Source organism: Podarcis vaucheri (assembly GCF_965113315.1).
Source record: "Podarcis vaucheri genome assembly, chromosome: 13".
NCBI classification, from domain to species: Eukaryota; Metazoa; Chordata; class Lepidosauria; order Squamata; family Lacertidae; genus Podarcis; species Podarcis vaucheri.
This window is the reverse complement of record NC_138751.1, coordinates 37,075,681-37,087,930: the sequence shown is the minus strand read 5'-3', so window position 1 is coordinate 37,087,930 and position 12,250 is coordinate 37,075,681. Positions and strand designations below refer to the sequence as shown.

The window sequence follows — 12,250 nt, the reverse complement described above, 5'->3', positions numbered from 1 at the left end:
TGACATATTATGGTGTGAGCGGAGTTTGCTTCACCAGATGCCTCATTCTTGGTAATCCACAAAAAACTTGTGCAGTAATATATTTGCAAGCTTTTAAAGTGCTATTGGACTTAGGGCTGCAGGCAAGACCCCTCTGCTGTCCAAAATTTTCTTGCTCACCTTGTTGCTTCCTAGGGGGTCTCCTCCCTCTCCATCAGGGCTGGATTTAGGTCTGATGAAGCCCTAAGCTACTGAAGGTAATGGGACCCTTTATATGTCCAGCTGTCCTTTGTCAACAACAAATTGTCGCTGTTTCTTGTGTAGAATATATGCTATATAGTAATTTATGGACCCTAATAGGTTTCTAAAGCCATTTACACATGCAGAATGTAGGCACCCTATATATAGAAATGAGCAAACCAGTGATATTTTAGGGACCAGGCTAGCAGGTGGGGCCCATCACTTACGTCATAGGAGCCTACACAACACAAAACACTGTTGCTGTATGTACACAGACCCTGTTTCCTTTTCTTTTAGGGAGAATTTTGGTAAAACAAAACGTAAGCCCCCTTGCACGGAAATCATAGCAAAGGCCCATCTAGCCAACCAGATGTCTCCATAAAAGCCCACAGCCCCCTCCTGTTGCTTGTCTTCTTGCTGGAGGAATTCAGTGGTAGACTGCCTCTGAACCTGGAGGCTCTATACAGCTGCTGATAATTGCCATAGATATCCTCCTCCTCCTCGTCTCCATGAATTTGCACTATCCCCTTTCTGCCCCTCCAAGTGACTTGTCCTCGGCACATCTTGTGTGTGTGAGATACATTTATTCCATGTTCCCACAGTCTCTGCTTAATCTTCCCCATCAATGATATTGGATGACCCAAAGTTCCGGTATTAGATGAAAGCAGAGAGCTGTTTATGCCTCCAAGAACCTGGGGATCTCAGGGTATAATCTGAATCTATATGTTGGGTTGCCTAAATGGTTGATTGGGGGGGGAGATACTTCCCCCCCAAATAGTGATTTTAAGTTTTTGGATCTGTTTCTGCTGCTTTTCCCATCATAATGCCATACACTCGGGTTTCCCCTGACATTTTGCTGATTTGACAAAGTTCCCCCCTGACGTCATTTTTTACATCCAAAAACCAGGACGTGTCAGGAATTTTGCTGACGTATGGCAAAAATGTGTATATGAGGCTACCACTTTGCTGAAGGTAAGCAAGTTTATTGATGAATTGCTTACACTAAACTTACACAGAGGTTAGACTATGTCTGGTCTTTATTGAGCATTCCTTTTTATTTGTGGATAAGTTACACAATAATGAGCATTCCTCCTGATCCGGGGTGTTTATTTGTCTTTTGGTTAGTCAGTTGCTCATCCCACACACTTCAACACATTTTCCCATCCCAAACCACAAAAGTCTGATGATTATTATTTTTAGTGGCTTTGTTGCTTTAGGGTGACTGAGCCCTTGAAGCCATTCCAAATGCACAAACATAAATTTCTGGTATGTGCTAAAATTCCACCTGCCCCCCCCCATGCAAGCAGGCAAAAAACCACTGAGAGTTTTTAGACCACCTGGGTCTAGTCAGTGCTTAGATGGATGACCCTGGAAACCACATCTATGGTGATTTGGGTTCCATGATGGAAGAAAGATCAACATCCTATACCCTTTTAAAATGTGGCTTTTGGGAGGGCGGCGGCGTATTACAGTGGTACCTCAGGTTACATACGCTTCAGGTTACATATGCTTCAGGTTACAGACTCCGCTAACCCAGAAATAGTACCTCAGGTTAAGAACTTTGCTTCAGGATGAGAACAGAAATTGTGCTCTGGCGGCGCGGCAGCAGCAGGAGGCCCCATTAGCTAAAGTGGTGCTTCAGGCTAAGAACAGTTTCAGGTTAAGTACAGACCTCCGGAACGAATTAAGTACTTAACCTGAGGTACCACTGTATTGGTTTATTGTTTTTATTTTGATTTTATATATTGTGATCGTGATCTTTTTTGTGAACCGCCCTGATACCTTCGGCTATAGGGTCGTATATAAATTCAACAAATAAATAAATAAACAAATAAAGATGGGATTTAAATGTAAGGGAATGAAAGGGGGGGGATAAATGCACAAATAGCTTTACAGCTGCACGACTGGTGCAAATTCAGCTGGTGTGCAATTGACCGGCTGCTTATGGATGCTTCACCTGATGAATTTCTGCCTGTCCTGGGTGTTAGAATAAACAGGTGGCAACCTGAAACTTTTTTTGGGGTGGGAAGGGAACGCTTTTGTTGGTTCCCGCTGTGACAAGAAGCCGGGGCTACCCGTGTGCTGCAGCTAAACAAGCTATAGCTTAGGGCCCCTCTCTCTGGGGGGCCCCAAAAAATTTTAAAGGAAAAAAACCTGGATGTACATTTCCAAAATATAAGATAAAAACCAAATAAAATAAAACCTACATACAGCAACAGTGTTTTGTGTTGTGTAGGCTCCTGTGATGTAAGTCATGGGCCCCGCCTGCTCCCTAAAATATCACTGGTTTGCTCATTTCTATATATAGGGTGCCTACATTCTGCATGGACTGGTTGCCTATTACCATACAGCATACAGCATATGTTCAACACAAAAAACAGTGGCAATTTGTTGTTGACAAAGGACAGCTGGTCATATAAAGGGTCCCATTACCTTCAGCAGCCTAGGGCCTCATCAAACCTAAATCCGCCCGGGCTGCAGCGCTGCCCAGGTGCGAGGAGGAAAAGCCAGGAACCTTCTGTCCCGTGTGTCAGTTCCAGGCCGGAAGACTTTGGGAAACGGGCCTCGGCGGGAGCGAAGCCTCGACGGACCGCAGCGTCGGGCAGGGAAGCCCGCCCGCGTTTCCCGTACTTCCGCCCTGCAGCAAGATGGCGGTGGGCAGCGGGGGTTCCGGGCACCGTCGGCGGCGCGGGGCGCTGCGGCTGCTGATGCGGGTGGGCTCGGTGCTGCTCACGCGCTTCCCGTTCTGGCACTGCCTCAGCGGCCTCCTCCTCAACGCCGAGCGCGCCGACGCCCGCCGGTGAGCCCGCGCGGCCGGGAAAGCGGTGGCGGTGGCGGCGTCGAGGGCGCTTCTGAGCATGTGCAGAGGGCCTTCTGCGCCTTGACTCCCCGGCGGGTTGTGGGGTCGGGGAAGGAATCCAGTATTTGCTTTTAGGAGGTCGTGAGCTTAGGGGGTTTGTGGGGTGGGGAAAGGAGAAGGGTGGGGAGCCCTCCAGGGTCTTCACAGAGAGGGGTTAGGTGGGGGAAGAACCATAGAATTGTAAAGTTGGAATTATTATTATTATTATTATTATTATAATTATCATTATTATTATCATTATCATTATTATTATTATTATTATGTGAACCGTCCTGCGACCTCCTGGTATAGGACGGTATATAAATTCAATAAATATTATTATTATTACAGTGGTGCCCCGCAAGACGAATGCCTCGCAAGACGGAAAACTCGCTAGATGAAAGAGTTTTCCGTTTTGGAGGTGCTTCGCAAAACGAATTTCCTATGGGCTTGCTTCGCAAGACGGAAATGTCTTGCGAGTTCCTGCGGGGTTTTTTCCCCTCCCCCCTTTTTCTAAGCCGCTAAGCCGCTTATCAGCTGATCTGATCAGCAGATAAGCCGCTGAAAGCCGCTAATAGCGCTAATCCGCTAATCCGTCAATGGGCTTGCTTCGCAAGACGAAAAAACCGCTAGATGAAGAGAATCACAGAACGGATTCTTTTCGTCTTGCGAGGCACCACTGTATTATTATTATTATTATTTGAACCACCCTTATTCTGTGAACCGTCCTGAGACCTCCCGGTATAGGGTGATACAGTGGACGCTCAGGTTGCGAACGTGATCCGTGCAGGAGGCACGTTCGCACCCCTCAGCGTTCGCAACTTGCAGCGCCGCGTCTGTGCGTGGGCGGTTGCGATTCGGCGCTTCTGCATATGCACAAAGTGCAATTTAGCACTTCTGCGCATGCGCGACTGCTGAAACCCGGAAGTAACCCGTTCCGGTACTTCCGGGTTTCAGCGCGTCCATAACCCGAAAAAAGGCAACCTGAAGCGTCTGTAACCCGAGGTATGACTGTATATAAATTCAATAAATATTATTATTTTATTATTGCTATTAGTAGTAATACCCTGCCCATCTGTGTGGCTTCCAGCATAATGTTATAGAAGTGACTGTGTGTCTTCCTAAACACCAAAATTAACAAATGCCAGAGTTTTGGGCTATTTGTGATAGGAAAGGAGAATATAAGCTGCAAAGGAATTCCTGGATAGCCTGGCCAAGCCAGGGCCGTTAAGACAGCCATTGTGGGTCGTTATGATAACATAATAAACCATTAAAGATTAAGAAGCTTCTGTATGCAGGGCTAAAGGTTATATAGTTACTCCCAGGGGTCCTTTCATTTAACTAACCCCTTGCAATGCAGGAATCTCCATCGAAGCATCTATTCTGCCTTGGTTGGACCACACCTAGAATACTTGTGCCCAGTTCTGGGTAATTTAAGAAGGGTGTTGACAAGCTGATACAGGGTCTGGAAAGCAAGACTTATCAGGAACACTTGAAGGAGCTGAGTATGTCCAATAAAGAGATAGAGGAGATTTGATAGCCATCTTCAAATATCTAAAGGGCTGTCACATGGAGGACAGAGCAAGCTTGTTTTCTCCTGCTCTGGAAGCTAGGACTGAATGCTTCAGAGATTGCAGGTTGCCTGGAGATGAGTCATAGTTGCCACAGGCGACCATGCCAGTGGCTGTTTACAAGCCTGCAGGAAGGATACCTGAACATAGCTTCCCAAGTGTATTGGCAAATGCATGCGTTTCTTGTCATGCCTGCAGATGGGAAGAGAGATGGTGGAAAACTCTGGGAAAAGGAAGTAAAAGAACATGGATGTTTATATGGCTAACTATATTTGGGGTAGGGACGCGGGTGGTGCTGTGGGTTAAACCACAGAGCCTAGCACCTGCTGATCAGAAGGTCGGTGGTTTGAATCCCTCCGACGGGGTGAGCTCCTGTTGCTCGGTCCCTGCTCCTGCCAACCTAGCAGTTTGAAAGCATGTCAAAGTGCAAGTAGATAAATAGGTACCACTCTGGCGGGAAGTTAAACGCCGTTTCTGTGCGCTGCTCTGGTTCGCCAGAAGCGGCTTAGTCCTGCTGGCCACATGACCCGGAAGCTGTACGCCAGCTCCCTTGGCCAGTAAAGCAAGATGAGCACCACAACCCCATAGTCGATCATGACTGGACCTAATGGTCAGGGGTCCCTTTACCTTTACCTATATTTGGGGTAGAAACCTAGAACTGCTGCTAGTATACTGACTTACTAAAACACACACACACATACACGTCCAGACTTTCAAAATAACATATCGTGGCAATGAGTTCCATAGCACTTAAAACAGTCTGTGCTTGAAATTGAATTCCCCATGGTTTCAAAATGTTGCATTTAGCGACGCTAATTAAATCTGCATAGCTTTGCAGCAGTTCGTACATCACGAAAAAACTTTCCATAGCTGGGTCTGTTTAGGGGTGGAATGATTCCTCCTTGGGGATTTAGTTCTTTTAAAAAAACCCCATAGCCCTATTTTTCTCTTTCCTTTCTCCTTGTGTTGTATTTGTTTCTTCTGGGTGCCTTTGATGACTAATGTTCTACATTTTATTTCCTTGCCCAGAAAACCAGACATCCCTGTTCCATTTCTCTACTTCGACATGGGCATGGCGGTGCTGTGTGCTAGCTTCATGTCCTTTGGGGTGAAACGCAGGTGGTTTGCCCTGGGGGCTGCCCTTCAGTTGGCTATCAGCACATATGCGGCGTACATTGGAGGCTATGCACACTATGGAGACTGGCTGAAGGTGAGATAGAGGAGAGAGAGAGTCTTTGGCTCATTGTCTTCTCAAAAGCTGCAGTTGGACTGTACTAGATTGCAGCTGAGTAGAAGAGTTCTTGCTCTGCTTACAAAACGTCCTCAGGTTCAGTCCCCAGCTTGGGAACCACCAAGGGAAGAAGGCTCAGAGCCTGGGGGGTAGTGGTGGGACAATGAAGAGGGAGAAGACTGGGAGGAGGAGGTGTCAGAAGCTTGAAGAGGTAACAGGATTTAGTGAGCGGGAAGAATCTGTGGCAGAGAGAAGTCCAGAATCGGAGGCAGAAGCTGAAACAGAAGAGTGGGATGAGGGAGGCCAAGAGGCAGAGATGAGTCAGGCTAGTGAAGAGTCACAAGTGTCTCCCCCTCTTGCTGTGACAAGCTCTCTTCCTCTGGTCTCCCAGAACCAGAAGAGGCATGAAGAGGGTGGCACAAAGACGGGCATGCAGGTGCAGTCTCTGATTGCTTAGGCAGCGGTTCTCAACCTGTGGGTCCCCAGATGATGTTGGACTGCAACTCCCATCATCCCTGAGCTCTGGCCTTGCCAGCTAGGGGTGATGGGAGTTGTAGTTCAACAACATCTGGGGACCCACAGGTTGAGAAAGGCTGGCTTAGAGCGTCGTCTCCAATAGCTTATGATAAAGGGAACTAAACCCTGGTGTTTGCCCTGAGCGTCAAGTGGTCAGAGGCATACAGCTAAACCTCAGTTGTCGAACGTAATCCATTCTGGAAGATCATTCAACTTCCAAAACGTTTGACAACCGAGGCATGGCTTCTGATTGGTTGCAAGAGCTGCTTGGACTCAAGTGGAAGTTGTGTCGGATGTTCGGGTTCCAAAAAACATTCAAAAACTGGAGCATTTCCTTCCGAGTTTTTGGTGTTCGGGAGCTGAAAACGGAGCTGTTCGAGAACTGAGGTTTGACTGTAGTTTGTCTGTATATATACCTGCCCTACATGTGTGTATAATCCTTTATATGCTATTGAAGCTATCCTGCATGAATCCCAGATATTGTTTATGCATTTATATCAACTGCCCACTTTTTTAAAATCCCCAACTCTTAAATCTTTGGAGCAAAAGTGATCCCCACTGCTTGCTTTCTATAATGTTGCTCTTTGGTCACCTCCCTTTCCAGCCTTAACCCCCCCCCCCAAAAAAAAAAAATGCTTAAAGCTTTCTTTGCAATAAGGGACAGTGGTGAGATTAGATGTGTCCAGAGGGCTCCTCTTTGCTTCCTGAAGGACATCAGAGCAGTTGGTGGTTAGATGGTTTCTCTATTGACTGGATTTAGCTTGCAGGCTGATAGTTGCTTCCCGGCCTAAGGCTGTGGCACTGAGCTTTCCTCTGAACAGATCTTCAGGTTTGCCTGAGACTGAGGATCTGCCAGAGGTGAGCAATGTGAGATGCTTTAGTTTGTGCCCATAAGCGCTGAGGGATAAAGAATGGTTGTCTTCTAAAGTGCTTTTAGAGTAAGTACAGAATTAATTTTTTATGCTGGTGTTACTCTACAGGGTATCTGCTCTGAGCCTGTGTGGATTAGGCGTTGGTTGTGAATCTAAGTGAGATAGCAAATTGGTCAATGACACCTTTAATTTTTACCCCGTTTCTGCTTTCTGTCTTGCCCTTCTGGTATCAGACCCTGGATCACTTCAGAAGTACAGATCTTGGCTTAATACACCAACATGTTCACAAACCTTGTGCCTGTCTGCTTTGTCCTCACCTTTCCCTTCAAGATCAACCCAGGAAGTCTTCCATTAACCCACATTTCCCATTAATGTACAAACCATTGTTTAAGATCATGGTTCATTCTGAACCCGGCAACCATAGTTTTGTGGTTTGTGGATGTATCAGAAAACTAATGGAAGACTTCCTGGATTAGTCTCAGCGGTGTTGGGGGCTGCGTAAGGCTGGAATGCACATATTCAAGGATTCTTCATGTTTATTAAGCTGGGATTTGTAGGTCTGAACAAGGCATTTAACTGTAATCTTTCAAAAATAGTCTGTGCTAGACCAGAGTAGAAGAATTCTCTCTTCTTGCAAAAATAGCAGTGTGGATGCTTGGGAATTTGGGTGCAAATGTTTGCAGCTCGTATGATACAGTAAACCAGCGTATCTTTGGTTATTGTGGATTCAAGGTGTTTGGTTTGCTTTCCGTTAACTTGCCTGCCTTGTCTTTTGGTGCAGGTGAGGATGTATTCACGAACAATAGCCATCATTGGTGGTCTCTTGGTCTTGGCAAGTGGGGCCGGTGAGATCTACCGGCAGAAACCGCGAAACAGGTCCCTGCAGTCCACGGGGCAGGTTTTCATCGGCATCTACCTCATCTGCGTGGTACGTATGCTGTCAAATCCCAGAATGGTCAAATCCCAAATGTTTGGAACCCTAGATGTTGCTGGACCACAACTCCCATCACCCTCACTTTCTTTGTTGCCTCCCTTTCCTCTTCCAGGCCTACTCTCTCCAGCACAGCAAGGAAGACCGCCTCGCCTATCTCAGTGGCGTCCCAGGTGGAGAAATTGCCTTACAGCTCCTCTTTGTCCTCTACGGGGTGCTGGCCTTGTCCTTTCTGTCTGGCTACTACATCACCGCAGCCGCTCAGATCTTGTCGGTCATCCTCCCTCTGGTCATTCTCTTCATCGACGGCAACTTGGGTTACTGGCACGATTCCCGCCGAGTCGAATTCTGGAATCAAATGAAGCTGGTTGGGCAGAACGTTGGGATCTTCGGGGCCGCCATAATTTTGGCCACAGATGGCTGACATTAGACTCTCTGAGACACTGAAGCACGGTGCTTTGAAGTGGGAGTGGGGTGCATATTGCAGAGGACGGAGACGCTCCCTCTTTTTTATTATTTATTTTTTTATCATTTTACTGCATCTTTTAAAAAAACACCACCCGTTCCTTGCTATTGGCAGCTAAACGAACGAGCAGGTGGTGGTTTTCAAAACCCAGAGCCATTCCTACATTGTTATTTTCATTTCAAAGGACACCTTGGCAGCTTCCGCCTCCACATGTTGTAGTAATTGTGAGAGTCTCTAGTGGGCTCAGGGCTGCATCAGTGAAGCTTTTGGGCTGTCATCTCATTTCAGCGGGGAAGGGGTGGTGAATCTTTGCGTCCATGCTGGCCAATAGGTTAAAGATAACTTTGCAAAGGTCGCTGTGACCTTGGGTGCGCCGGTTCTGGATCCCAACCCTGGGGTTTGGGTAGCCAAAGACAGAGAGATCATTCGACTCATCTTTGCTCTGTATGCAGATGGGGGAGGCCGTTGTGGAACATGCATTTCTTTCTAACAAGCAGGTCAGGGATTTTGAAAGGTTCTCAGAAGTTCATGCGAACCACAGACTCCCTCTTAGATGGGCTGGCTTCCTCTTCGCCTGTACCAAAGCTTTTGCAAAGCTCCCTGGACACGTATGAAGTGCCACCTACAACCAGTTAGGCAAAACTGTTCCATTTGGAACGTAGCAACTCGGAGAAATGTCTCCCTGCCGCCATCCTTGTGCAGTACAGAGTGGATACAGCTTTTGTGCACACAGGGCGTAGCTGATTAAACGGGATGGCAGACACTTGGTGTCATCCTTGCACGATGGGAAAAGAAGAGCTAATCCAGCGCTACCTTTTACCTAACTCGGGAGTCTTGGAGGCTGCTCTCAAAATGTTTGGTGGATGGGATTGGGTTGTTGGGGAAGAGAAGCCTGAAGCTCATTGCCCCTCACCCCTGGAAGGGGCAAGCTCAGACTTGACAATATTGGACTAGGTGGGCTGCCTAATGACCCAAGGCAGCTTTCAAGAGCTCAGACACTCCTGCTACTTCCATCCCCCAGCATTGAGCAGGTTTTGTTCTGGAATAATTTATTCCAGGCCTGGGGATGCTGAGGCCCTCCAGATTTTGCTGGACTACAACACCCATTGTCCTTGACCATTGGACACACTTGCCAGGGCCAGTGGCAGTTGGGTTTCATCTGGAGGGCCACTGCAGCATAACTTGGGAAAGGCAGAGAATTGTTCTCTCACCATGAGGAAGTTGGGTACCTTAATTTCCCAGCTGGCTATGTACAAGCATGAGCTCTTTCTATATCTGCAAGATCATGCTTGGCACATTTTATTTATTACTTCCGAACTCAAAGGCGACACAGAGAACTGAATCATTGCTCCATAGTAGTGGCGTCTCTCCGGAGTCCCAAGTTTGTTTTCTCTTTTGGAAAGAATGAGGGGGTGGGGAAGGGGATTCTCAGCATGTTCATAAATCTTTAAAACCTAGCATAATCAGCTAAAATGGCACGTGTGCTGAAACACATTGAATTGCGCTGTTATAGGGGCAGGAAGCTGCTTTTGGGGTGTGTGTGGAGGCGACCTACCACCAGAACACACATTTAATCTCCCCCTGTACCTGATCGGGTTTCTCCTTGTCGACCCCAGTGCGCAAGCTTTCTGCAGTTTAATCTGCATACATGCAGTTTCTACAATGGGGATTCGACTTCAGGGAAGAGTGTTCATGAAGGGGAAACAAGAAAACCCTTGTTGGAATTGAACATCCCCTTGGAATTTGGTGTGTGTGTTGAGGAGGGTGGGATGTTTGTGTTTGGCTGGGGCTTGCCAGGGGTTTAAAATGCTGCCCAGCAATCACTCCTGGGAAAGACCAGCCACACCATCTGTTTGGATGCATTGGTCTGTGTTTGCTTTTTAAAAAGGGTGTTCTTCCATCTCAGTCGTATCCCAGGCACTCCTGTGGAGGCACTTTGGAGCTGATTGGGCTCTCTTTTCTAGGCTCAAAGGCCATTGAAACACGGTTGACCATACACTGCATTCCCCCTTTCCCTTATCGGCAGATAATTGCTGATGGCTGCGTCTTCCTCTTGGCTTTTTCTAAACCACAGTGCGTTTATGGAGGATCAAGAAGAAAATAAAACACTTTTTCCAGTCTCCCATTTTTTATCTTTCCGTGCCTGTCCTTTCCGCTGCTTCCAAACACTCGCCGGTCTTTGAACTTCCAAACAACCCAAGTTTTAGCAGGGCTGCATGGACCGGGGAGGTTTCGGTTATGCAATGCTTGACGCCCCAGGCAGAAACTGGCAGCTGTACAAAGCTCAGCATTTGTGCATCGTCATGTCATGCCAGCATCTTAGGTATTTAAGGTAAAGGTAAAGGGACCCCTGACCTTTAGGTCCAGTCGTGGCCGACTCTGGGGTTGTGGTGCTCATCTCGCTTTACTGGCCGAGGGAGCCGGCATACAGCTTCCGGGTCATGTGGCCAGAATGACTAAGCCGCTTCTGGCAAACCGGAGCAGCACACGGAAATGCTGTTTACCTTCCCACCGGAGCGATACCTATTTATCTACTTGCACTTTGACATGCTTTCGAACTGCTACGTTGGCAGGAGCAGGGACCGAGCAACGGGAGCTCAGCCCGTCGCGGGGATTCGAACCGCCGACCTTCTGATCGACAAGCCCTAGGCTCTGTGGTTTAACCCACAGCGCCACCCGCGTCCCTTAGGCATTTAGGAAGCTGCCTTGTATCAAGTCAGATCATTGGACGCTCTAGCTCAGTATCACCTGCACTGGCTGGCAGCAGCTCACCAGGGTTTCTGGCAGGGCATCTCCAACAGCCTGCCACTGGTGCCTAAAAGTGTATAATGAAGGTGCCAGGTGAACTTCCCTGGGGAAAGCATTAAAGCGATAAAACAAACATTAAAAACTCCCCTAAACAGTTCCCTGAGGAACTGGCAGAAAGAATTCCATGATATTTATTTGTTATTTCTATACCGCCCTTCATCAAAAGATCCCAGGGCATATGATGGAATAAAACAAGATAAAATGCAAGTACAGTGGTATCTCGGGTTAAGTACTTAATTCGTTCCGGAGGTCTGTTCTTAACCTGAAACTGTTCTTAACCTGAAGCACCACTTTAGCTAATGGGGCCTCCTGCTGCTGTGCCACCGGAGCACGATTTCTGTTCTAATCCTGAAGCAAAGTTCTTAACCTGAAGCACTATTTCTGGGTTAGCGGAGTCTGTAATCTGAAGTGTACGTAACCTGAGATACCACTGTAAATAATTAAACCAAAATAATAACCCCACTTCCCGCCGCCTGATGGTATGTCTTTAGGTGTTTCAACGAAAAATGCATTTCTGGCTGCTTGGTCCATCCTGAAATACAAGTGCGGTGACCAGGAATTGGCACTAGGTGGTCCCCTCTACTAATCTATAGCAGATTTTTATTTTTTATTTTTGCAGTTCTGGGTGTGCGCAAAGGGGAAGATTGCATTGAATGCATGCCCAGTTCAGTTCAATAAAGCGTTCCCACGGCTAAATGCAGTATTTCCACTGCTTATCCTTTCTAAACAATATTTTAAAATGTGCAAGTTCAAATATCAGGGTAGACAGGATAAGCATTTAAAATGAAACAAGAGGA

At 47.2% G+C, this 12,250-nt stretch overlaps 1 protein-coding gene and 1 long non-coding RNA gene across 2 annotated transcripts in view; one reads left to right on the top strand and one right to left on the bottom strand.

Annotated features, from left to right (window-relative positions):
- The window catches only part of LOC309516103, a 43,854-nt gene that overhangs the window by 22,309 nt on the left and 9,295 nt on the right, over positions 1-12,250 (bottom strand). The window lies entirely within an intron of this gene.
- On the top strand, positions 2,866-10,765 carry TMEM101 (transmembrane protein 101). The gene is made up of 4 exons (XM_082194536.1): positions 2,866-3,019; positions 5,659-5,839; positions 8,030-8,176; positions 8,295-10,765. The coding sequence occupies exons 1-4, from the start codon at positions 2,868-2,870 to the stop codon at positions 8,601-8,603; spliced, it is 789 nt and encodes a 262-aa protein (XP_082050662.1). The 5' UTR covers positions 2,866-2,867; the 3' UTR covers positions 8,604-10,765.

Bases quoted from the DNA above. Each gene is read 5' to 3' on its own strand.
- TMEM101 (XM_082194536.1), top strand. From the start codon at position 2,868: ATGGCGGTGGGCAGCGGGGGTTCCGGGCACCGTCGGCGGCGCGGGGCG. The intron at 3,020-5,658 runs GTGAGCCCGCGC...TTCCTTGCCCAG, and splicing joins GAGCGCGCCGACGCCCGCCG to AAAACCAGACATCCCTGTTC. The intron at 8,177-8,294 runs GTACGTATGCTG...TTCCTCTTCCAG, and splicing joins GCATCTACCTCATCTGCGTG to GCCTACTCTCTCCAGCACAG.